Below are 27,584 nucleotides of genomic sequence, written 5' to 3' on the forward strand. Positions count from 1 at the left end.
CTAAGGAAAGCTGCACCAACGGTACGAACAAACGAAAGTCTCTCCGCGATTGAAACATTAATGCAAGCGTGCAAAGAAATTGCAGACGTGCAATGTCGAGTATCCGTTCTCTCGTAGATAGGTGCGTTTCGACAATGTCGGATCCACATTTCTGAAAAGTGTTCGTCGAAGGAAAAACGAAGCAAACGGTACCCGTTCCGCGAAAAAAAAAAGAAAAAGAAAAACAGAAACTTTGACGACTGGAACGCGTTCTTGGCATTCGCTGTACAAGTGAAAAATCGATAAAAATAATGGAACAGTTACTCGCGGTTCGTACGATCGGAAAGTTTTCGAGACTCGATGGACATTATCTCGAGCGGGATGAAAATTTGCAAAAAGTGTCCCGACTCGTGCCACGAGATTCCGCTCGCCGCTCCGCGGCGTTCGCGGACTCGGGCGACTACGCTCGGTCGGTGAGTCGATTTTACGGGCCGGGAACAGGTCCGTCCCGTGACTTCGCCGGGTCGCTATCTCTCCCGCGACTTTTAAAACGTATATTTCAATTAATCGAGCGACCGATAGCACGGCGGTGAATTAACGCGGCCGCCAGACCCGCTCGTTCGCTCGCTCGCTCGCTCGCGAGGAATCGTTCCCGCTATCTCGACCGAAGGCCAGGTGTAGCCGCGCGTTCGATAGTCGTCGAGAGAAGACGACGAAGAAGAAGAAGAAGGAGGCAAAAGAAGAAAGAAAGAATGGACAACCGTGGAAGGAAAAAAAAAATGGAAAACCGGACGAGGATCGCGCGCTCGCGGTGAAAAGGCGGGGCGAAAGGAAACGTCGCGCGGAAGAAGAAACAAAAAAAGAAGAGAAATAAGAGCGACTCGAAACGCGAAGACGAGATGGGAGAAACACGAGGAGGTACAGAGGGGGAGAACCAAAGCGGACTAACGTCCCTCCCGTGAAAAATAAGAACGGGAAAGACTCGAGTCTTGGGCAGAAACGAGCGAGAAAATGGGGAACGAAAAATTAGCGCGAAGGGAGAGAGCGGATCAGGGAAAGGGGGAAGGAAAGAGACAACGGTGGTGGAAAACGGTCGAAATTAGCCGCGCGACGCCACTCGTGTGCACTCGCGCCCTTAGGACACGCGTTGAGCAGCTGCCGGCCGCTAGACGACAGGTATGTCCGTGACACATGCCGCTCACACGAAATGCAAGCGAACCGAGAAACCTGGAGATCGACTGCTCGCGGCCAACGGAGACGATTGAACGATAGCCGTCGAGACAGCGTCGAGTTAATGGCAATAATACCTGCCCGCCGCTCCGATATGACTCGGCCGTTCTTCGAGCGTACGTGGATCAGCTGCGGGTTGCTCGAGAGGAGAGGCACGGGGAGCTAGATCGGCCCGATAGGGCGTTGATTATTGCTCGCGTAATTATCCCTGGGAAAGATAACAATGACATGGGTAACAGGGGCGGGGGTGAGACAGAGGAGAAGAAGACGGAGCGAGCGAAAAAGAGCCATCGAGGAGCCTCCACGAGATACCGATCGGTTGTTTAACGCAATTATTCCGCGACGGGTTAAGGGTGCTTTCACCTTTGGAGCACCGAAAAAGAAAGGTTTTCTTTTCTTTTCTTTTTTTCTTTTTGGAGTGTATTTTAATTTCGGAGAAAAAATTGGGGATTTATTCCGAGTAATCGTCGAGATTATTTTCTTCTTCGGGGAGGACGTGTGAATATTGATAACTAAGAAGCTTTCGAGAGAAAATTGTAGTACATTGTATTTTTAATCGATTTTTGGAATTGAATCGAACGAATTGAAAATTAAATTTCGCGCGATCGAATACAAGCATGATGGTTACACGAAGGTGGTATTATTTGGCAATTGTGTCGCGGAAAGCATCGGTGATCGATTCTCGCGTTTACGTTGGAAAAGTGTGATTTTTTGCGCGTACGTTTTCTCGCTGGAAAATCGGCCCAAAAGGACAATTTCATCGATTTAACAGTGTGGATCACGGATTTGGTACGATACGAAAAACGGACGAAACGATTTCACGAAAATGTACAGAGTCTCCTCTCGGGGTGAAGTGGAACATCTCGCGAGGAAAACGGTGTCAAAATTATATTTTTTCAATCGTTCGACACGGAGGGGAAAATTGTACAGTGGTCAATGATTTGTCCACCATTCTACCTACCGAACGACACTCGTAACAAAGTCTATTCGATGCTATCGATTGCTCGGGAGATACTCCACCGTGTCGAGATAAAAACCTGTAAGTTCCGCGAGCAAAATTTGACTTCTTTGTAGCATGAGAGAAAATTAGTTTCACAATTCTAGCGACCAAACTTCTAACTTCTCCTCACAGTGTACTCGGACTCGTACGATGCTAGAGAAGACTTTCTATTCTCATTATTCTCTAGTGCATTTCTGAACACTCAAACTTAAGAAATTACAACCACTTACGCGAATAAACACGTCGTTCGAGCAGACAACCGACTATCCACCAACGAAACGGTATATTCTTTCTCATACGTTAACTTTTACCTATATTCCCCTATTACACCCATTGGATCTCAAATTTTACCCACCAGAGAAATCGTTTAGAGCAATCTTTTCCAGGTTGTTCTATATCTTAGCAATCGTATCGATAAACTACTAAGACTCCCACTCGCGTGTAACAACAAACTACGCATACTCTCGAACGATTACTACGATTCTCAGTGTTCCCTTCTCCTATCTCCAAATAATTTCTAAACACGTGTAGCTTCAAATATTACGAACCACACGTAGAGACAAGAACGAAAGAAAAGCGAGATAATTCGTTTCGCGATTCTCAAGGGCGAACAATCTTTTCCAGCTTGTTTTATATCTTAGCAATCGATAGGTAGTAGTAGTAGTAGTAGTAGTTATCGATACACTACTTACACTGACGTACGATTACTAAGACTCCCACTCCCATATACAAACAAACTACGCATACTCTCGAACGATTACTCCGATTCTCAGTGTTCCGCTTCCCTATCTCCAAATAATTTCGGGACACGTGTAGCTTCAAATATTACGAAGCACACGTAGAGACGAGAACGAAAGAAAAGCGAGATAATTCTTTTGGCGATTCTCAAGGGTGAAAGCCCCTTTAAGGCCCGAGGCGTCCTCGTTCGTGCGCACGAGCACGAAACGCGCGTCGGGAAGCGGCTGGCCGCTAATTTCGCGCGCGGCGGACTCGTTCGCGCGTGTAAGCCGCGCGCGTTCGCTCATTGCCTGCCAATTGAGACGCGGCGGGCAATTAATGGCCCCCGATCGGCGCGCTACTTAAAATTATGCAAATAATTCGTTTCGCCGGGCGGAACGGCGTGTCGCGACAAAGTTGTCAGACACGGGCGTCGGAAACGCGCCGGTAGCAATAATTATCGGTCGCGCAGGGGGCTTTCGTTCGTCGCGATAATGACAAGGACGGCGCCCGATGCCGAGGGATCGTTTAATGACACATTCCCGGTACCCGCGTTCCCCGAACCGATTACCACGTACCGCCGCGACCTAACCAGCTGACAATTGCACCTACCAATTATCCACACCTGGATTAAAGAAAACCGTTTTCAGTGTGAAAAGGCTTCGAGAACACCGCCTCCGTCCGCCTCCTTTTTTTTCGTCTACCTGACCGCGAAAACGACAACGAACGGGGAATATCCGCGATTCGATTACGAGATTCTCGTTGTCGCCGCTTGTCGCGATAACGAGTCGAAAGTTAATTAACGCCGTGATCGCGAAACACCAGCTAGAGGTTCCAGAATCGATCAGAAGACGAAACTTCGAAGCTTACTTTCGTTCACCGGGTGCCCTACCTTTGTTGTTCGGTTTCTGTTTCGGACGAATCTGTTCGCGAATCGAGATGTTCAATTTCGTCACCGTTGTGGGTATGTATGTGTGTTTTTTTTTTTTTCAGACGTTATTAAATCTTGTATCAACGAGACGGTACCGACGCTTTTCTACAATATCGAGAAGGTTTAATTTTATCACCGATACGGATATGTGTTCCTTCTTCATTCGCGAGAATATTTTACAAATTGGAAGTAAAGTGGTCCAAACGTGTATTATTTTAATTCCTGATGAAATTGTCGAGAAATTACGAACAAGATACCGAGAAGTCTCGTTCCTTCGGAAGTGAATCGGGGAGAAGTCGATGTTTTTCGGCCGGATCGTCGAGGAACGAACCTCTTCGTCCATCTTTTCGTCTACCCGTGGTATCTGTTACGGTTACGCACGAAATCGAGCGAACGACTGTGCGTCTCGCGGCGAAGAAATTGAACGCGAGATACGCGTGCAAAGCCGTGTTCGGGGCTTATTTGTAAACTGTAACCCCCCCGGTTTGTCCCAGTTTCGTCGACGAAAATTCCAATAAGTAACCCCCACTCGCTCAACGAGAAGAAAACGCCTACGAGGGAATCGTCTCGTTCGAAAGTGATTTCGAGTCGCGGGGCGGCCGCGTGAGTATCGGCGGTGTCCCGAATCGAAACTTTGAACGAAAAGGAAAATGAGAAGAGAGAAAATTCTGAGCAAAAAAGAAAGAGGAAAGAAGAGAAAATTGTGAGCAAAAAATCTACCGGCGATTCGATCCAATTCGGTGAGAAACCGAGCCGAGAGACCGACGACGGACAATTCGAACGAGTCGCGAAAATAATTCGGGGACAGAGTAATGCGTCGAGGGGTGGGGGGTATACGGAGCAAGGGGGGGTAGAGTTGATGTCGGTAGGTGAAAATAGCTATAGAAAACGCGGCCGTCCCGGCACCGCTAGCGCTACTTAACTAGATGAATTCAATATCTCGGAATAAATACATTGATAAATCAGCCACTCCGCTAAAAGCTTACTTTACTTTGGCTAGCTGTTGCGGCCGCGCGCAAACAACGCGCGTCTGTATGCGGCCATTCAGCGCGGAGAGCCACGCACACGGACGTGCCGCACACGAACCCACCGAGAACGGTAGATACCGAGAAAGAGGAAAAGAGGGAGGAGTGAGAAAGAGATTGAACCGAAGCGAGACAGCAATGGAGGGACACGCGAGTGTACTGGGTGGTTCCGAAATGGGTGGCTGAACCTTCGACCAAAGAACGGTTCCACGAACCGGGCCTCTCGAAACGATCTTTTATCCGGGATGGTGTTTCGTAATGTTCGACGTTAAGCTGCGTTTTGTTCGTTCTCGTTTTTCGAGCAGCCGTATCCAAAGCCAATGTTCGGGGAACGTGGCGTCTCGATGAGCACGTTCGAGCAGCGAAGTTTCGGTGGTTTTTGAGAACATCGCGAACCACTCGTTACCCGCTTGGATCGATTTGCAAACTCACCGTGGACAGATCGGTCCTTCAACGAGAGAATCTACTTTTCTACGTCTAAATTCCTATTGGAAGTTTTCGATCTAATTTCAATCGCCTCCAAAGCTAACGCAGTATGCCCTAAAAATTGATTTTACTGCACGGGTAACTTTATCAACGAATCGATTTTAGCGAGCTTATAGACTATGTTCATCGATTCGAAGGATAAAGACCTATTTGAAACATCGGCGTGAACTTGGATACTGGATCGTAACATTTTTTTAATTCATTTACTCGACCTACGAATTGAGTATACAGTGTACAGCGTATTCTAGAAATTGTATGGAACGTTGGGGTTGAGACTAGGAATATGTAATACGTATCGAGCTATAGGAGAGGCTTTACGCGTATAAAAAGATACGGTAGAGTCTTCGGATATTCGTGTAGGATAAATCGATAAGACTTCAATCAGTGGAGCGTACTGACAATGTCGCTGGTTTCTTCTTACCCAGCCAGCAATCGATACATCTTTATTCCAGAAAGACACTTTCAGGCAACGCTCTTTAACCCTTTGACAGTGAAGGAAGCTCCAACGCAACTCGACCAGTTACGGAGCAAATAAAAGCACTTCCGGTTACGAATTTTTCGGTCGACGCGAGCCTAAGATCGATAAGAAACGCGCACGGTAATTGTTTCTCGATACGCGTATACACTGGCGAACTGTATATACGTAACGTTTTGTAATCAGATCGTTAGTCTCGTGTCGGTGACTGTGCAGACACGCGTAAATAACGAGTGGCGAGTTTCACGGAACATCGCGGGACACGAGAATCTCGAGAATTTTCGAAATAAAAGAACATCACGGAATTACAAATCACGAAGGGACATCTTTATTCGACGTACAACTCCATCGATGTTGTTCGAACGGAGTGACGAACGATTGTATTCTAGTTCGATCCATTCTCGATCGACTACCAACGTAAACACGCCAAGAAACATATGTAAGTTGTTTACATATCGATAAATTCTGTCTCGAAATTAAAATTTCTTCGGTTATAAACGAAATACATTTAAATAAAAATTTCCCATCGATGTCGAAATTTAGCACCGTTTCAATCCTTTCGAGAACTATTTGAGCGTTACAAGCTGTTCATCGCGTAAGAGGACTCTGTATTCGAAGGTAAACGTTTCACAAACGGAAAAATTTCTTTCTCCTTTCCGCTGACATCGGTTTCCCGCAAAATAATATATTTTCAGGGTTCCTGGATCGCGAGTTACATTACACGTTGTCTGGTGAATATTTATTTCCCCGATGATCGAAAGCTAGTATACCGATGTATCATTTGGCACGTGGTCGTGCGTATTAATTTATACAGCCACCTGTACGATACGTATCTTCTAATAGAACGAAAAAAAGAAAAATCAGAATCAAGAATTTCGGAAAAATATTTCACCATCGAGGAAACGTGGTAATCCGTATAAAAAGGAAAATGATCGAAAAGCCTCGAGTAGAATCGTCGGCGTATAGCCACGATTCCGGGAGTCCTAAGTCATCCCATAAAATACAGTCCCGTAGGTTCCCTGGTCGGTTTCAAGAACACCCTGTACACGTCCCGAGCAGCCTAACGACGACACACGCGCGCAGACTGCCCTCCCCTCCTCCACGAGGTAGGGGTAAGACGTACGTGTAGGTATATCGACGAACGAAAACGTTGTACGCGCGCCACCCTCGCGCGTACCAGCCGAGGGTGGCAACACATAAGGAAAGTTTGCGAGCGCTAGCAATCGTATAGGCAGAGATGGACCACTCGCCGCTGCGGGAGGGGAGCGGAGACACGGAGGGGAGCAGAGACGTTAGGAGTGGGGAGGAGCGCCACGCGGAACGAGGATACCGATGGTGGGGGGTGTACTTATAGAAGAGTGGTTTGCTCCGTCTATAAAGAATCTTGTTTGTTTCTGGCCCACGGATATCGAAGAAAAACTATTTGCCTTGGGGATTTAGAGTGTTTCGCGAACCTTCCACCACCACCGAGCACCGCGGGCAACACCGACGTCGAATCGGTTACCAACACCGCGACGCCACGTTGGTGCGGGTCTGATCGGGGGCAGGAGGGAGGGGATGGACGCCTAGCGAAACGCCATCTCACGAAGAGTAATACACGGGGCGAATAAAACTTCATTCTTGCCGATTGTCCATCGACCTATCCGTTGCTACGAACCAATCCGGTAGATGGACAGGGAACGAGGGATCGATCGATCCGGCTGGCGCGAGCCACATTTAAATCACTGCGAGACCGGCCACGGGAGGGGGATTTGCTAAATCTGAGAGCATCTCCGATTGGTTCCGCGTACCGCAGCGCGGCTTTTTCGTAAGGAGCGTTTTCGGAACGAACGAAAATTGAAAACGACCGATCGCGAAACTTCTGGACGATTTTTCGGGACATTTTCACCCGACCATTGGATCTCTGAAAGAGAGAGACAGAGAGATTCCAAGATCGTTGGAGAATCGATCGAGAGTGGTGTTTCGGGCTTCGATGATTCGAACGCAACGAGAGAATTGTTTCTTTCTCGAGGCGAATCTCTTGGTACAGGTGGTTACAGGTAGATCGTTTATTTGTTCGCGATCTTATCAACAAGAGGACAAACGAGAGCTTGTAGACACGTAAGTGTTACGGAACTTCGCGTACGCGACCTGGGCAAAACGGAATCGAAGTTGCGTAAAATTCCAGTGACAAAGTGATCCAAGAATGAACATTCTTGCAATTATTGGAGATTCTAGTGTCCAGGGTTTGGGGTTAATCCGAGTCGGCTCCGGTATCGGTGGATGCTTTTACGATTCGTGATCTCCAAGCAACGGAGTTACAGACGCGATCGATGGTGTTTAAAAACATTGACGCGAGACTGTGTGAACTACGAGACGAAACCAAGGAATGTACACGGTACACCGCGCGACGAAACTTAGAAATGTATATTTTGGTTTGTTGACCGGAATCCATCACGAGTAATCCGGTGGTTGCAGTGACTTTTAGAGAACCGTTCGAAAAACTTTGATTTTACGATGAAAGTCGATCTTCGAAGATACAGCTATTTCTTGTTCTTCAACGGAGAAACGAATCCCTTCTAACCCCAACAGTTACCAGAGATAAACAATGGTCTCCGTGTTAAGCGACCCGGACAAAGGATCGGCCAAGGAAGGACAACAACGAGCAGAATCGCAAGAGATTCTGTTACGAATTTGTCCAGACATGGCTGAAATCCTCCACCGAAATTGTCATATTCGGTCACCGTTACGTAGTTTCTAGACATTTTCGATCCAAAGATCTCCGACGAACGTTCGAAAAGAAAGCACGCTCCAAAGTCAATCGAGTCGACGCAAAGTCCTACAACGTAGAGACTGCAACAGCCCGAGAGACAACTACTTGTCTACGAGATAATCGTTCGTTCGAGAGTCTAGGAAATCGTTATTTCACGCTACTTAATATCCAAAAGTTTACATACCATTCCGCTCGAGAGCACCAGAGACAAGTTGTTTCCACTTTCTGCGGGTTGGGCCCCGAATGAATTCTGCAACAGAAAAGGAATGGAAAAGTTCATCGAAAGGCACGGTCGATTCTAGGCGCAGACGGATGCAATTTACGCAGCTGGACGTACGTTGAAAAACATTCTCCATTTTACAACCGACATCGTATCCGTTATGTTTCCTCGTGACTCGGGATAACGGAGGTCCCGGCGTACCGTAATTACGCGCACCAGACGGAGGCCACGTTGATAATACAGAGACGTATAAAGAGCCTAATGAAACGAGAAGAAGGGACGAAACTCTCGAAAGACGATCCAGTGTATCGGTGCGAGTGTAGGCGTCGCCGATCCGCACGGGACGCAATCTCGTTTACAAGACGAATTTGTTTCCGTGGAACTTCGGTTTTGTCCGCAAGCCGAAGCGTCTTGAACGTTGAAATTGGATTACGTCAGTGGGGTAACGGAACGCTCGGAAGGGTGAGATTCCGCTAATGAGAATATCGAACGACGAAACGGGGGAATATACGCGTGTTCGAGCTCAACGTGGATACGGCGCCACCTTGTCTCTTTCTTTAAAACGGACCTATCGACCTTCGTTAAAACTAACTTACCGCCGCGATACAACCAGCCGAGCATTACCCGCGTACGTCTACCGAACAATTAGTAGGTTAAGCTCGCCTAATTAACAACGTTATCGAATTCCATTCTCTTTTCCTCCGCGAGGAAATTTCAATTTTATTTTCTTTCGAGTCTCTCTGACCGCTTCGGATCCTTCGACGAGAATTATAACCGACGCTCCAAATTGCTTGGAAATTGTCTCTTCCGAAGAGGAATAAATATCTTGCAAAATTTCTATTGGAATGAATGCAACGATGATCCCAAGAGTGCCAGATGTCGATAGCGAATGATTGATGTCAGTTTTAAGGATTGTCTCCATATTGGCGCGGAAGGGTCGTCAAAGGTTTGGCTATTTTTCTTTTGGCTTTTCTCTAGTCAGTTTCCAAGTCCAGAGTCACGAAGACAAGACACTGTCATCGTTCACGTTAAGGCATATCACTGTATACTCGTTTCTTCGGACTTTGTATTCTCATATCTAGAAAAACTATACCACTGGATACGCGAGATCCCTGCATATTACAATAAACTATACATTATAATCTGAATTTTAAAAAAATTTCAATTTAGAAACCTAAATAATTTGTAAAGAACGCCAAAAGAAGAATATACGCCGATTGGAGTGATCCGCGAGGAATATATTATTATAACAGAGGATAGGCATATTTTCCTATACATATATATTTTACTCTAAAATCGATCGATCGCGACGATCATTGTATTTAGACGAATGATAAATCGACGATAAATAAATAGCATCGGGCGGATCGTTCGCGCGTGAACGAGAGGGAAGAAGAGGGTACTCGTGGAGTGTTTGCGCGCGAATCGAGGGACACGACTGCCATAATTCGAGCGAACGGTGAGGGCCGAGGCACGAGGCCGGGGTCAAAGACTGATTAAAGAAAAATCCGCAACTTGTTGAACGTCTTAAATATTCATCCGCCGATGTAGCATCTACTTAATAACCGGTGTTGCCGACGTCCCCCGGAGCAACCGCCGCCTCTTTTTCTCACCCTTTTGCCGCGTTTCTCCCAGCCCCGCGTCACCACCGCCCCCCTTGCTGCCGCCCGTCTTCCGAGATCCATCGTCTCGGGACCACCGCTACGAAGAGCGCGACGACGGGCAAATGAAATCCGCTAAAACGTTTTCTTAGCGGTATCGCCCGGGCTAAAAGCTAAAAGCGCTTTTAAATTCCGCCAACTCTGCCTCCCTCTGCTCACCGCCGCCCCCTCGACCCTCTGGACTTCGCTACGCTGGCTAGGCCATCTGTCCCCCACCAACCAACCGCCACGATCCTCGAAAATGCAAACGTTGAAGCCTCGGAACACCGATTGGACGAAATTTTCAATTTCTCAATTTGCATCTGTCGCGAATCTTGTTCGCGGATTCGTGAAAAATACTCAACGAGAAGATCGATCTTCACGCACCTGAACCGAGTGTACACCGAGCACCGATCCTTTTGTTCGCGGAAGTTATAAATAAATGAACTGTAAAGGTTATAAATAACCTTTGTAGGTTATATTATTAACCTATACAGGTTATAAATAAACTATATCCGCGAACTTGGTAGCTGGAACCGGTCGAAAGGGAATACGAAACCACCGTGACCAGAGATATTCGACTTTTTAATTCATGGGTCAGCGTATACTTGTATCACCGCTCGCGCTACGGGAAACCGACGATCGTTCGAGCCAAGTTCGGCTCGTTAATAAAGAATAGACGAGCCACGGGAACGGACGTGCCTCGTTACGTATTACTTCGCTCGATGTACGTAGCAAAGAGCTACGAAGACCGTGACAGGGTGAATCGCCCAACTGGATCGCCTCGAGGGCGAGGAACGAACTTGTCTCGGTTCGAACGAGTCCCGGATACGTCGCGGTAAAGAGAACGTTACGAATTAAGCGACAACACGACGCGGGGAGAGTTTTCGCGCCACGAATTCTTGCTGTTAAAAGTCGTCGACGATTGATCGACTTGCAAACTTTCGCGTAACGTCGCTGTCGTTCGCCACGTTTGAAAACAATACGTCCACCGCCGAGAAGCTAGTGGACGTTTTTACCTTTCGCGTTAGTTTCAACGAATCTCGAGGAAATCTCCCAGTATGGAAAACTGTCGATGAACAGTATCAATAAGAAGCATTTGTACGTCTCTTTTCGCGAGCTTTTCACGCAACTGTTCATCTTACGCAAACGTTACGAATTTTGTATTTATTCCTTTATTTTAAATACGTACGATGTCTCAATAACGAGGATAGAATAACCAGTGTGGTATAAACTTGGGCAGTTGTCCAGGAACGAACAAAATAGCGCGCTCGAAGGTTCGTACGTTATAAAAATTGTTCCTTTTCGCTACCGAAGGAACAAACATTTCGATACCGTTCGTTTACTGAAATTTAACGACGAATCGTAAAAATTATTCACTTCTTTGTACCTCGCGTTAGTTTTGTACCACTTGTTACCAATAGATTTAATATTTTATTTTTTTCTCGGGAAACAAGGGCGCCATTATATTTTCTACTTAGAACGAAGCAGACGCGGCCACGATTAGGGATAAAGGTTTCGACGTGTAAACCGCGACGAAAAATACTCGAGGAAGTCTTAACGAACTGGATGTTATTCGTCGAAAGTTTCTTCTCCGGCGCGAAGTACAATTCCTCGTTTCTCGGATGATTGTTCGTACATCTCGTTATTGTTCCGCGTGGTCTCGTCGTTGGACGTCGACGTACGCCGAAAAACTCAACGATTCGTCAACGAGCCGTGTAAAATCGTTCCTCTCGAATGGAAACTATTCGATGGGAACTGAATCGAGTTTATTATTTTCGCCGGGGCTATGGTTCTCGATTCGCATCTTGACCGTAACGCGTAATCTGTCGTCTCAGGTAACCTTCGGGCAACCTAGCGAGTAACAGTCTGGTTATCTCGACGAGATAAGAACGTAGCCAGCCTTCTTTTTCTTTGTTCCGTTCTCGGCCGATTTGGGCGACCGGACGAAAGATCGTACAATTTGACAGAAGTTCTAACAAATGAACCGTTCGTTACTTCGACGAAATAATATCGTCGCGAGAGACCAAAAAATCGATGGAAACGTATCTCGGCAATTATTAACTCGCTGCGCGGTGTACTTTAATTTTTCAGCCAGCGTTTGACACACTTTCGAATCGCGCGGTCAAATGTTACGCAGTAACGGTTAAAAAATTGAAGGTGACCTCCGTGTCTCGATTAAAAAAAAAAAGAAAAAAGAAGAAAAAAAAAAAATAGCGAAACGGGCGGAAACTAATTATTGCATTGTTCCCGAATAACCTTCGTTTGAAAGTTATCTCGATACCAAATAACTTTCGTTTGAAAACTTTTTCTATGCAACGAATAGTTCGCAAGTAAATTCAGCCGATACGGTTGAACGATTCGCCCTGTACATTTTTTTCATAAATGAATCGGAGTTTCGAACGTAATTCAACGCGTTCTTACTACCCGATACTTGTTTCTCTATCGAATACCGTACATTTTTTCCTACCGAAAGATCCGGCTCGTCGATTTCGATGATTTTTCGACACGTTGTAGCGATCGATATTTTCATCGACATTTTTCTATACGTGTAACCATCGAACGTGGTTACGCTCCTCGTTACGGAGAAAGAGAAGAGAGACAAGTGGACTCGTTGCTGAAACGAAAGACACCGAAAGCTGCTACACGCGCGTAAGAAATCCCATGGTGTGTGGATTATCTCGATCGTGGGTTCTCTCGCGACGAAACGGCGTTAAACGTAATCGATCGCCATCGAGATAGCGATAAACTGGTCCGTGGACCGTTCCGATGCCTCGTTCCGTGATCACCGATAAACAACTCCCTCGCGTTCGTAGCAAACCGTGCGGTGTCCGGTCAGCTGGATCCATCATCGCGTCTGGATTCATCGTCGGACGCAACGATCCGTCTCGCGCAATTTGCAACCTGGAGAAGAGAACGCGTTCGGAGAGGAGCCAGCCTCTCTATTCGCGACGAATGAAAGCTTGCGAGACTCGTAGGAAGGGAAGCTGGAGGTGGTGGATGGATGGGGGGAGAGGGTAAAGGCTGAAAGGGGGAATAGAAATCTAACGGTGAAAAAGAAAGTACCGCGACGGAGAAGAGAGGGACGTTGGGTAAAAGGGGGCAGAAAACGAACACAGAGGGACACACGGCGAGCAACGAGACAGAGAGAGAGTGAGATACCGAACCGGAGCTAAAGAGAGAGACACGCGCACACAGAGAGAGGTACACAGAGAGAGATAGGGAGAGAGATACACAGAGAGGGAGAGACAAGAAAGAAGTTAAGTGGGTGCACCTACGCTCGGTAAAACAGACCGGTCTCCGAATTGAAGCTGGCAGCGGTCCAGCCTAATGGAGACTCTTAGCGTAATTAAACGTAAACACATTCGAGGCGTCACGCTAATCTGAATGCTTATCAAGGTCCGCCGGTGTTGCCTCAGGGCCGTGTCTACCTGGCGTGTTCATCCTTGGGAATACGACGACGACGAGAGAGAGAGAGAGAGAGAGAAATAGAGAAAGGGATGGAGAGGGACAGAGGGAGGCAAAAGGGGGTACGAGGTGGTAGAAAGAGGGAGTCCGACCGAGGCCTAACCTTCGTCGAGCGTTTGCGCGAAAATGGCCCCTGTCTCCGGCGCTATCGCGTTGTTATTAAGCGAAGGATGTTTCTATTATCCTTTGGTGTATTTGCCCCGTTCCTAGATAACGCGCTCGTAAGAAGCTTACTTTACGGGACGGAATTAATGGCGGGGAATTTTAATCCCGCGGCCGGAACGCGTCTGTGGTTATTGCGGGTAGAAGATCGGTTGCTTAGGATTCTCAATGAATTTGGAGATAATTCGCTCCCGGCGGATTATTAAGTTCCGCGATAAAGCGTGCCGATCCATGAATTAAGATACGAAACGGTGGCGGAGCTTGCGGAGGAGCCTGCGGGGGACAAGGAGGAACGTTCCTCTCGTCGTTGTCGGTACCCTGGAACCTCCGTTATCCGTACGCTCTACTATATTATCGGAAGGTTCTATTATCCAAATTGAGCGCGTCCTGGACCGTTGAGAGAGGATCGCGAAACCCGGGACAACCATTTTGACGTAACTTCGAGAAAACGGTCGTTCGACTCGATTTCGAAAACGTACGGTACTCGTTCGCCGTTTTTCGACTTTAAGGGAGGGCTCGATCGTTTCGATCGTTACAATGTACGGAGGAATAGAACTCGTACCGTTCTGGAAGACCCGTAAACCGACAGTGAACGTTGCAAAGGATTTTACTGGCAACGGGAGACTTATGTGGAAAATGATAAAAACGTAACTTCGCGTAGCGAGTAATATTTCTAACTTTCGAATTAGAATTTCTCTAGGATGTATTACACGGTAGGAAAGAAAACGGTCTATCCACTTTTTGTACTCCATTGTATCGGTATCGTATATCACCTCTGCGTAAGGTTTGCACCGAGAACTTAAATTTCTATTCATGTTTGCGTTATTTCGGAAAAGCGAGCGCGCTACCGTGTCGTAATTCCCCGGAGGCGGCGATAACAGAGGTTCTACCGTATAAAATGATAAATTTCCGCGAGTGCAAGTGTCTCGTTGCGCGGAAGATCTCCTTATCCAAACGGTCTCCCTATTAGTTAGGACAATGGGGGCCCCGGCGTACTTGGGCGGTGAATCGTTGATCGCGCGACGAAACGACGGGACGAAACTAGTCGCGAGGCGTGTCCGGTTTTATTTATCGATTCGATTATAACGCGTTGACCCGAACGGGTGGCGAAACGATGCACCGCGCGATTAATTGTAATATCGCGGCCCGATGAAAAACGAACGTATTTCTGTGATTTAATCGAGCGTGCTTTATATCTCGCGACGAGACGAACGGAATGCGACAACGCGCGATTACGCGTGACGATCTTCTATATGTACATATATATACACATACATACGTATACGTACGCGCGAGGGAAAAAACACACGCGGGCACGCACACCGACACGCGCGGTGTAACGAGTATAATCGATCCCGTTTCATCGCCGGTTTTCGCTAATTAATTGCGATCGTTAAATTCAATCAACCGCTAGCAGCGTCCGATGCGTTTTTATCCGGTCGATTAAGGGATCGATTAAGTTCTCAAACACGCCCCTGTAGATCGCATCGGTCCCGAGGATCCCGTTCGAGCGACGATCGCGACCCGGCGCCGCGAACGATCGCAGCTTCGGAACCGTTTCACGAAATTAACAACACCTGCGCGCCGCTCGCATAATTCAGCGCCCCGATGAAAATAAAACGCCACTTAACCCGACCGATCGCCGATTAATTGGCCGCGAAAGCGAACCCTGGCGTTAAGAGGTGACGCCACCTTGAACGCGACAAACCGGAGAGCCATCTTACCCAATTTTTTTTGCGACGATACTGCGCGTCCGATCGGAACGAACTTTTTACCGCGATAAGCTCCGCAACGACATTTCTCACGCGTACATCCGAGGTGAGAAAATCGATGCTCCGATACGAAAGGAAAATTTCTTTCTCCTCGTATCCCCTTGACGCGTCCACCGAGTACTCTCGCAATCGCGAACGCTCTTGTACGCGCAGCTGAAAACGAAATACAAGTACGACGCGATTTATACCAATACGAATACGCGATTAAATTTTCGAACGAACGAGTTTCTTCGCGGACGACGAAACACGGTATTTCTCCACGAGTTTTCTGCAACGTTACCGAACGTCCGATCGGAATCAATTCCTTTCATCGAATGAATTTTTTCTCGCGGCAAAGCACGTTGTTTCAACACTCGTGTGTCTCCGGGGCAAAGCTAAGACACTATTTTCCTCTGTACCAAGAATTACGTCAACATCCGTTTACACGATGAGCGTCGATGTAGCCTAGCGCACGGTTCACCGTAAATACGCGCGCGAAAACTAAACGCGCGTCGTACCATACGTTGCAAACGATGCACACTCTGTAACGCGTGGTCTCTAACGTGCAATATATTTTATAGACAGTGTATACACACGTTTATAGCGCGTGGACTCTAATATGCTATAGATCTTATAAACAATGTACGCGCACGTTTGTAGCGCGTGGACTCTAATAAGCTATACGTCTTCTAGACAATGTACGCGTGTGTTTATAGCGCGTGGGCTCTAGTACGCGATAGATCTTCCAGACAATCTGCGCGCGTGTTTATAGCACGTGGACTCTAATACGCGATACATCTTACAGATAGTGTACATATATGCCCGTTTGTAGAGCAAGGACTCCACTTGGCAATAAATTTTATAGACAATGTATACACACGTTTGTAGCGCGTGGACTCTAATACGCTATAGATATTATAGACAATGTATGCGCACGTTTGTAGCGCGTGGACTCTAATAAGCTATACATCTTCTAGACAATGTACGCGCGTGTTTATAGCGCGTGGACTCTAATATGCGATAGATCTTACAGATAATGTACATATATGCGCGTTTGTAGCGACTCTAACACGCGATAGATCTTATAGACAATGTACGCGCACGTTTGTATCGCGTGGGCTCTAATATGCTATAGATCTTACAAACAATGTACGCGCACGTTTGTAGCGCGTGGACTCTAATAAGCTATACATCTTCTAGACAATGTACACGTGTGTTTACAGTCCGTGGACTCTGATACGCGATACATCTTACAGACAATGTATACACACGTTTATAGCGCGTGGACTCTAATACGCGATACATCTTCTAGACAAGCTACGCTCGTGTTTATAGCTCGTGGATTCCAATACGCGATACATCTTACGGACAATGTACGCGCACGTTTGTAGCGCGTGGACTCTAATACGCGATAGATCTTACGGACAATGTACGCGCACGTTTCTAGCTCGTGGACTCTAATACGCATTACGTCCAATGGACTGTGTGTATTTCCTAGTTGTGAAACGAAACAAAGTATAGTTGGAACGGTCGTGTGCTCCCGGGCTAAGAGCACGCTTACCGTCGGCCCGACGGTTGCCGACCTGCTCTCCCGATCTCCTCGCGAGCGTAACATCGAATTTACGAACACGTGGAACGTGGCGCGCTCGCGCGAACCGGCCTCCGCTAATGAAAACATCTTAGCGGCAAACGACAGCTCTTAAATCGCCGCTTCTGCTCTCTAATCTTAAACCTATGTTAACCACTTAACCGCGACGCTCTAACCGATTGACAAACTCCTCCTCTAGCAGCCACTTTCCGTTCCTCGGTTCGCGGACCCTCTTTCCGTCGGGGACCATTTTATTCTTGTACCACGGCAGCGTGCCGCGATATACACCCTGGTGGATATCGATCGCTGAAAATAGGATTCGAGAATTCGACGCGGCTCGTTCACGCGCGAGACACTCGCCCCGTTTTCCTTCGATTTGCGCCAAACATCGCGAGATTCGCCCGCGCGAAACCTTCTCGCGCGTCAATCGAAAAGGGATATAAATCGAACGAAACCGAATCAGTCTTAGTCGCTTGATTATTGATCCGTTTACGTTCGAATTACCTTACGAGACTCTCGGGCTCGTGCTTACTCACTTATCGCGATTTTTCCATGGATTTCTCTCGTACGAAAGTCCCGAGTGGACGATCACCCAGGTTTCTATGGCCCCGCACGGGTCGTAAGTGGTCAGTTCGTGTATTCGAAGAACGTCTCGTGTAGCTGCACCATCGTACAGTTGCAACGGGTGATCGAATTATTACGAACACTTTGAAACTGTCACCTATCTGAAATTTCAAGAATGGAATCGAATATGCACTGTATTCGTAGGAATGTCTTACGGGTAAAACTTTCGCGATTGAGAAATATATATACACGTCAACGTTTCGGCCATCTTTCTCATTCACAATTGCTCTGTATGCTTTTCATATTTCCTTGACAGTTTTCTTATATTTCTAGTTCTTGGTGTGGTTAGATATTTATATATGTATTTTATATATATATATTTTTTTTATTGTATACAGTAATACATTTTTTTAAGAATCAAAGTATCCTTCTGAGAGAATTTTCAATTCCATTCTCGACCAAACTTCAAACAAGTAATAGTTTCAATGTGTTCGTAATAATTTGATCACCTACTGTATTTATTAGCACAGTTATTTTTATTGCGGTTGTGTATTAGCTATTGTAATAGTCGTTACTAGACCACAACTATGCACCGCCTCGAATCGAGCCAAATCTGTTACTCGTCCAAAGGAGACGTACAATGCACGATATTGTATACGCTCCCAAAGCCCTGCATGGCATCGTTATCCGTCTTGAGATATTGGCTTTGTTTTATATTAGCTTCGCACCAGCGTCTACTAGAACCAACATCTTTCTTCGAAAGGAATTTCACCGTTCTCGATACAGCGAACATAATTGTACGAATCGTACAATCAAGAATTTCAATATTCATTGCGGAGCGTTTGATTTTTTTTTTTTATTTTTCGATAGCTTCAAGTGTCAATTGATCGGTATCATTGTTCACTCGTGACTGATTTTTGTAAATTTTATACGCTACAGAGTTCTCTTGTTTATCGAATAAATAAAATAAATAAACGAACCAAAATTTCTCTATACAATAGAAGATACCGTTCACTCGGTTCTTAAGAATCAAGTTTTCGTTTCACGTAGCCGCGTGCACTGCTATTCGGTTCGCACACTTGAAAAACATCTCATCGTGTAGTTGTATCCTTAACAAAATGAATTTACGTAACACGATGTACGTAACTTTCTCTTCTCTTCTCTAGTCATATTTATAATACCGCTAACGATGCTTTGCGTACTCTAGGTTTCGTAAATAGACTATCCCGATACCATTAATATTCCTTTCGGTACGATTGCAGCTCGTAAAAGAAAAGAAAGAAAAGAAGAATTCGGTCTACGGTAATTTACCGTAGGTGGACCCTTTTTACGGGACCAATTAATGTAAATTACGATCGAAATAGAATACGAGGGGATCGGTACGAACGGAACGCGGCCAAAGACGTATTACTTCCACGTGAAACGGGGATTTAGAGAGATGAAAATTAAACTTCTCGACAAGGTTGAATTTTCCACCTACGTCTTTCGTTGTTAATTCGATGATAACGTCGAACGATGAGTCGCGTATCATTTTTAACACGCTTCGAAGCGATCATTTTTTCTTTTTTTTCATAGGACGCAAGGAAATCTCTATCGATCGCAATTGCGCTACCACAATGTCTGGCACAATTCTGTTCTTCGAGAAACGATCGCAATTGTGTCGTTACACGGTGTAAATGTAATAAGATGCACGCGGTAGATATAATAGAAACGCGCAGAAATTCTGTTCGTGCGAGGTGTAATCAGCGTTACAGCGTGGTCGCGCAATGAGAATGCTTTTTGGCAAGGTTCCCTCGCGGCAAATGAGTTAAATGAGCTTCTACTTTATACTGCAAATGATCTCGGTTATTTTGGTGCACTCGGGCAAAAATAATACACACCGACCGTCTAACAACGATGCGAACGATGATTACCGATCGTCCGTTCGCGAGGTGTACGCATGGCGGTGCATCGCCCAATTGCAATACTTCGTCCGGGCAATTATCCCGAAACGTTCAACGTTCATCGATGTTTCTTAACCCTGGAACCACCAAAGGCGAAAATTAATTTGCCCTCCAAATTTCGAAGACACGCAGTCTGGTACAAATAGGAATAAACTACGATCGGTAGTTCCAATGTTAAACATTGAACCTAAGGATGAAATCAATGCGCAAAAATAATCGAAAATATGTAGAGTGCATTCCTTGGGTCTTTTTCTACCCGTCGCGTCTTCACGGTGCATTCTTACAATCGAAACTGTTATAACAGATACAACTTGCACTTATTTTTCCTCAGTGTAAAGCTTAGCATTACAAAGTTAAAAATACTAGTTGAATAAAAAGAACTTCGAACAATCGTATAGTCGAACTTCGTACAGTCGAAGGGAAGGGAAGGTTGAACTTTCGAACCCGATGGCACTTTCGTGATTCGAAATTTCGAGCGGTTCGAAGAAAATTTTGCTACCATCGAGTACAACGATTCTCCGGTTCCTCGTACGTTCCTGTAGGTTCTCGAATGGTCGATCTTATCGGTCCATCGCTCGCACAATGTCCAGCGCTGGAAACCGACGAGAGAAAAGTTTTCGATCGACGTGAAACAGAAACTGCGAACGGTCCCGGCGCGTCGCAAAGAAACCATTTAGTCCGTACGGAATAATAGGCGAAGTGGTCGCGGGACAGCCAATCGGTTAAATAGAAAGAACCGAAAGGTAGGGTCGAACGATTCAAAGCCAGTCGACGATGATAATCGGGACTTCCGGCTAGGTTCTTCGATCTACCGCGGTATCGATAGAAAACAAACCCGTTGGTACGTTCCCCTACCCCTTCTGTATGCCCTAACCGACCTATCCCTCTTAAGATCGAGACACGGGGCTGTCCAAACAAATGAAAGCTAATGGAAGGCGCAAGGCCTACTGTCTGCGACCTCCTCTCTGTTCGACGATCGACGCGGGACCCGATCGATCCGACTCCCAGAATGCGGCAATGCCTCGGCTTTTAAGGCACTTTCACATGCACTCACCGGGAGACGTGTGCGAGACGGTGGCTGCCTGGCTGCCTGGCTGGCTGCCTGCCTTTCAACGCTCGAACACCTGATGCAATAATTGTGAACCGCAAATAGAAAAGACGGTAACACCCTTTGTGTATCCAGACCAAGCCGACTTGGACGACGTTCTCGTCAAATTTACGACGATTACGAGCAACGAACAACTACGTACTTTTGTTCGCGATTTTGGGAACCTTTCTAGGTTAAGAGTCACGAGTTTCGAACGATTCGAATGTATCGAAAGGCTCTCTGAGAGAATATAGGAGAATATAGGAGAGGGCGTACAGGCTTTCTGAGAGAAAGAAAATTAATTTCGAGGGAAATTTTCCGTCATTGGATCGCCAATGAAGGAAAATTATAAGGGAAACTATTGAAAATGACGAGTCCGACAGCGAGAACTTAAGAGAGGTACGATATTGTTTAAACGAGGAGAGTGTAGAGAGATCTACCGTTTTGGTTCGACATGACACAGGGTGTGCGTCTTAACACGTGGTAGACATCGGCCGAGATGAATTCGAGAAACAAGATCGCGGAGGAGAAGTTTGCGCAAACGCGTGACCTCGTTTTCGAGTTACAGTCTTTTCTGTGTTTCACCGACCGCTTAATTGCCGGGAAAGAAAATCTTCAAGATGGCCACCTGCCGACTGAAACGCGACCTCGTGGTAAACACTGGATGGACCTGTTAAAATAATTCTGACGCGCGGATGCAGCGACGAGTATCTTCGTTACATCCATGCATCGCTATAATCTTCGAAGAGCCGGACGCAATTGCTGACGATATCGAGAAAATTTTAATAACATCGATTAAACGATTAAAGATCGAGAACACTCGGAATATTCTTGGATACTATTTCCCACAATCGAATTACACCGTAGCTGGACCAAGCAACAGGACAAAGATATTGTTAAAAGGAATGTGCAAATGCTGTAAAACGGGGTTACATCGGGCGTACGTTCGCATAAACTGTTTTCTCGTAGTTTCCGATCCGCCTATACTTACGGTTGCTTGCCACGCATTGAAAGCCACTCTGTATACGAGATAAGGGAAAATTTGATCGGAGATAGTAAATAAGACAGGTTGATATCTTCGGTTCTCCGTTGCGTCGTCAAAGGCTGCACGTGGAGAAAAATGATTGAAAACTAACGTTCACTTTGCAACGTCGGGCAGAGTGGCTCCGCGTTATCAGATTTTTACCAATGCCCGGCGAGTAGGTACAGCGCAAGTGGACGGCCTCGCAATGGCTGCTTTATGGAAGCAAGTAGATTAAGCCGGATTATGGTAATGTCGCAAGTCGGAATCTACTGTCTGACTAGGGAACGGCACGGTTCTACGTGTTGGTGTTCGCGCGCGTCCAAGTATCTTCCGTTTCGCTCGGCCGGAACACGCGACAAGAACAATAAGAGTTTTGCAAGGAACAATTGGCTTCGATCGACGATATTTTTAAATTACCCCATCTAGTACCGTTCGAGTCGAATACACCGAGTACAGGTGAGAACGTAGAAATATGAACGACCATTTTTGTTTCGAGGAGAACACGCGTTAAAAATATAGATGAAAGATACAAATAATAAACGAATGCGAGATGTGTATGCACGAATAGCTTTCTTTCGTGGATATTCAATTACGATCAATTATCGTCTTTGTAATTAACGTATAACATTCTTCGATTGGTACGAAAGAAAGGAAAAAATGAACGAACGTCGTCTTATTTGTTTAAAGTTTCATAATCTCCGGCCACCTCTTCGTTACATCGCGAAATCGAATGTAATTCCCAATTATTACGTACGTTCGTTTCGGTGCGAGTACGCGCGGGTTGAAGCTCTCAATTTCGACCGAAGACGTATCGCTTCGGTTCGCCTCGTGTATCGTGTGCGGTATAAAAAAAAAAAAACAAACAAACTACAAGCGTTGAATTCGCTTATAAACGTCTCCGTATATCCCGAACGCTTCCGAAATAAATTCCCTCGCCTCCGTAATAAATTTCCGGGCGTTTATTGGCGCCACCACCTGTGAAATTATCGATAGTTCGTATTCTCCGGTACACCGTAAACAAATTTTGTTGTACGTTAAGAATAAATTCGATTTATCGGCGACGATTAGCGACACCTGCGCGTGTTCCGTAGGCCAATTGAAATGCAATTCGTGAATTGCGTCTTCGCCCGCGCAACAGTGCACGTCGCGATAAATTTCCGGGGAACGACGAAGAAACGCGAGGACGCGCGTGCGACGGAAACTTTTTCAAACATTTAAGGGACCGCTGCATTATAAATAAGGTTCCGGACTGGCGTGCATGCAACGATGGAGCATCGAGCGAGCCCGTGTAAAGAAATAACGAGGTCATCCACTCGAGGTGAAATACAACGTCCCGCGTCGGTTGATTTACAGGCAAAAAACCAGGCAAAGTGAGGAAATTATAAGAAACGGGAGGGACAGATGGGCCGGAGTACGTGGAACAAGATCGATGGACGAAATCTAAGTGCGGCCGGTGGCCCGGTGGCGTATCGCCGGCGATTATGGTTACACGGTGTGACATCAATTTCGAAAATGCAGATTCCCGCCGATTACGAATATTAAGTACGCGGGAATCACTCGACGAGTCGGATGAACCGTTACAACGACCGACCGAGTCGTTTTAGGCGTCAAGTCCAAGCTTTTGTCGAAATAAATTAAATATTCTTCGAAAAATTGTAGCGAAACTATGAAAATTGAGTATCGTCGATAGAATGAAATCAATTGGTGTTCAAATCGATTCGAGCCATCTCTTCTTCGTTCCGCGTTTGTCTCTCAATTCGGACAAATTTTTATAAGTTCAACGATTTGCGATCAAGCGCACCCGTTCAGTTTCAAGGTGCAAGATCGTTACATATGTATACAGGTCCGTTTTATCTCGATAAGGAGTATCTCGTAAAGAATCGAAGGTATCGCAAATATGATCTTAAGAACATTGTTCGGTACGAAGGGTGACGTTATACGGTATAAATAATTTTTCCACTTCCCTCCATACCGGATAACATTTGTAAGAACATTTCTTCGATACCATCGGTCGCAATGAGCTACCGAGCCACGAGCATTCGAATCTTTTCTCGATTCGTATTCTTACGGTGTCCCCCCTCTCCTTCTTCGAATCATATTTCTCTATAATTTTCATCATTTCTTCGCCCACGTATTCACAGTTTTTACATACACTTACATCGCGCCCAATTTGACTCTCCCTATATTCAATTACATTTACACATCTCTTTAGTTTATTTTCCTTCGCGAACTAAGCTCCCGGAAATATCTCCGCAGATTTTACCCGTTGTTACGTATCGATGAGGAAACCACAGCTACCTCGTCTCTACGATACGTTCTAAATTTTAAACAAATAATATCAAGTATAAACACGACCGAAAATAATCAGCACGTAAATACGTAAATGTATCGGGCATAGTTTTCGTTTGCATTTCGAGTTGCATCGAAAAAATTACCCAAGTATGCGCGGTTAGAGCTTCCATCGTGATAAAAAAAATATAAATCAACGAAATAAAAATATCTGGAAGGAGAAGGAAGCTTCTTGCGAAAGGAAGAGAGAATTTTCGAAAGTGGAGAAACAGCGAGCACCGCCCCGGCACGACGCTTAGGCTAATCCGCGCGATCGACGAAAGTAATCGATAGTTATTATTTAAAACGCCTAATAGCTCGGGGCTAATAGCTCCATTTTCTGATCCCTCGGACGTCGAATCCGCGGTGGCTAATGGACGTTTCTCATTATGCAGATTGGGCAGGTGAGGCTTCAAACGCTTTTAAGATCTCTCGATCGAGGGCAGCCTCGATCTTGGCTTCGATCGGACAAACGTATCAGTGCTTAATTGCCGGGACATCGGCGACGTGCCCCCTAAATATTTTTCTCCCCCTCTGCCCCCGCCGGACAATGAGGCGCGGTGGAAACACAATGGCCGGGAACAGGTGATTCCGAAGCGGTCCGTTTCAGATTTCGATCAGCGAGTCGCGCGGGTTCGTGTAACGAAGTTATAAATTACGAGGAGAATAAAGAGATAAGCCTCGCAAAGGGCAGCGGTTCGTTGACGAGGCTTTATTGCAAAATCATTGCGGCGTTTGTTTGAAAGCTTCATTTCGGGCCGTCGTCTCGCGAGCGTTTACGATCATGAAGATTTCGCTCGTTGCTCGGCGTTACGCTCGTTGCTTCGATAACGCCCGCCACCGTATTCGACCTCTTTCTTCAAACCGGGGCGCACCGTTTCACGCGCACTCGGATACATGGATGTACTCTAACCGAGGGAGCAGTCCCATTTGGATGGAGATTATTCGGGTAATTCGTAATTCTCTTGAGAAAAAGTTTAACAAACGCAATTTTGAATTTTTGTAGATGTATTTGACATGTTTCTTCAATCCGGGGCGCACCATTTCGCCCGCACTCGGATACATGGATGTACTCTAACCGAGGGAGCAGTCCCATTTGGATGGAGATTATTTGGGTAATTCGAAATTCTCTTGAGCAAAAGTTTAAGAAACGCAATTTTGAATTTTTGTAGATGATGTGTTTCTTCAAACCGGGGCATACCGTTTCACGCGCATTCGGGTGCATGGATGTACTTTAACCGAGGGAGCAGTCGAATCACTTTTGAGGAAAGTTTAAGAAACGCAATTTTGAATTTTTGTAGATGACGTGTTTCTTCAAACCGGGGCGCACCGTTTCACGCGCATTCGGGTACATGGATGTACTTTAACCGAGGGAGCAATCCCATTTGGATGGAGATTATTCGAGTAATTCGAAATTCTCTTGTGGAAAAGTTTAACAAACGCAATTTTGAATTTTTGTGAATGTATTTGACGTGTTTCTTCAATCCGGGGCGCACCATTTTGCGCGCGCTCGGATACACGGATATACTCTAACTGAGACAGCAGTCCCCATAAGATGCTAATTATTCGGGTAATTTGAATTTCTCTCGAGGAAAAGTTTGAGGAACACAAATTTGAATTTTTGTAGACGCGTTCGCCAAGTGATGCACCATGAGAATTTTTTTTAACACGTTGTGCGACCTTTTTCTTCGAACTCAATTTCGCCCAAACTCACTGTTTAATGCATACTCGAATACAGGGATACGCCGAGCGAAGGGAGAATTTTCATCAAAATGGCGATTATATACGTAGGTGGGGGCCGAGAGGATATTTCCTAGACCATGTGCGTCAACTTCGGTGCTCGTTCGAATTTGTTCGATGAAAAATTTTAAGGAACTCGTTCACCGAATGTTCGATGCCCCGTGTGAATTTTTTCAACACTTTGTAACAAACATTTTAAACGCTCCTCGCCGCGAGGCATCCGGTGTCCGAGCAAAGGTGTTTTAACCATCGACGCGATTGGCACAGTTCCACGGTTAGGAATCCAACGAAGCAAACAAATCATCGTGGTATTCGAGAGCGCCTATGGCGCCTACCTACCCGGATAAAATATAATACACAACATGCCAACATAAAAAAAAAATAAAAAACCAATCACACGTTCTCCTTTCTCCGACTTTTGTCTCGCGACAAAACAAGAATTTCCCACGCAGTGTCGCGTCTCCCTCTAAAATGACGTCGCGCTGTCAATTTTTCCAAATATAAAATACAAGCCCCTCTACGGAATGGCAGTCGATACGATAAAATTTAATAAAATTTCCGAATCGTGCAGACGGTGTGCAACTACGTTCGTGGTGCACGCATGCGCGGAATTTAATTCGTCGTATTCCCACACGCATCGACGATTCTTTTCTCCTTCGAATAATCTACGATATATCCTCTGCCTAACCGAATAAAAAAAAAAGAAAAAACCAACAAAACACGCACAAACAAATCGAATCGATTCGGTACCACTGTCTATTAACCAAGCACGGACCGAACCTACGAACTCGCGTTAATCGTGATAAATAGTACGACACACCGGTACATTAATTTTCTTCCGCCAGAGGTTGTAATACCGTTCGGGAACCGAACGACGTGAATAATCCCGCGCAAATTCGCGTCTATATTTAACCGACGTTGTCAGAAATTTCATCGAGCGCCGTCGCTCAAAATCATCCACCGCGCGGTCGTTTAATCGACTCGGGAGGATCGGTTACGACAATACGGCTCTTCCTCCTCCTCCTCCTCCAGCTCGTCTCCTCCTCTGTAAGCTGGAATTCCGGTAATCGCGGACCGATAGCATCGAGTACGGCTCGGTGGGGACGTTAATTCGTTATCCGTTCGTTCTTTGCGTCACCGTTGCGGGAATAATGGGCGACAGCGCGAGTCCCGGGACTCCGCGGCCATTTTTAGCGATCCGACTCGGGTATAAAGTAATCGAGCGTCCGTCAGAACCTAATGTCCGTCGACCTCGAGTTACCCCGGTCACCGTGGCGCACGCGGCCGCATAATGCCCGAGACGTGCACGTGATAAATTGCACCCAGTGAGAACCGTGGTAACGTTTCGGCTCGCATTCCGCGATCGCTGCCCGGGACGCTTTTCGCCGGTGTATTTAAAGAAATAATAATATCCCGGGACGCGACGGCCGCGTCCACGCGAAACGACGTAATGCACCGGCTGATTAAGGCGAGA

At 46.2% G+C, this 27,584-nt stretch overlaps 1 protein-coding gene across 2 annotated transcripts in view; it reads right to left on the reverse strand.

Annotated features, from left to right (window-relative positions):
- Positions 1-27,584, reverse strand: part of LOC143144447 (uncharacterized) — a 570,964-nt gene that overhangs the window by 311,840 nt on the left and 231,540 nt on the right. For both annotated transcript variants that reach the window (XM_076306853.1, XM_076306855.1), the window contains exon 4: positions 8,780-8,845. In XM_076306853.1, the coding sequence (XP_076162968.1) occupies positions 8,780-8,845 (66 nt within the window). The remainder of the gene's footprint in view (positions 1-8,779; positions 8,846-27,584) is intronic.

This window comes from Ptiloglossa arizonensis, chromosome 3, assembly GCF_051014685.1.
Source record: "Ptiloglossa arizonensis isolate GNS036 chromosome 3, iyPtiAriz1_principal, whole genome shotgun sequence".
NCBI classification, from domain to species: domain Eukaryota; kingdom Metazoa; phylum Arthropoda; class Insecta; order Hymenoptera; family Colletidae; genus Ptiloglossa; species Ptiloglossa arizonensis.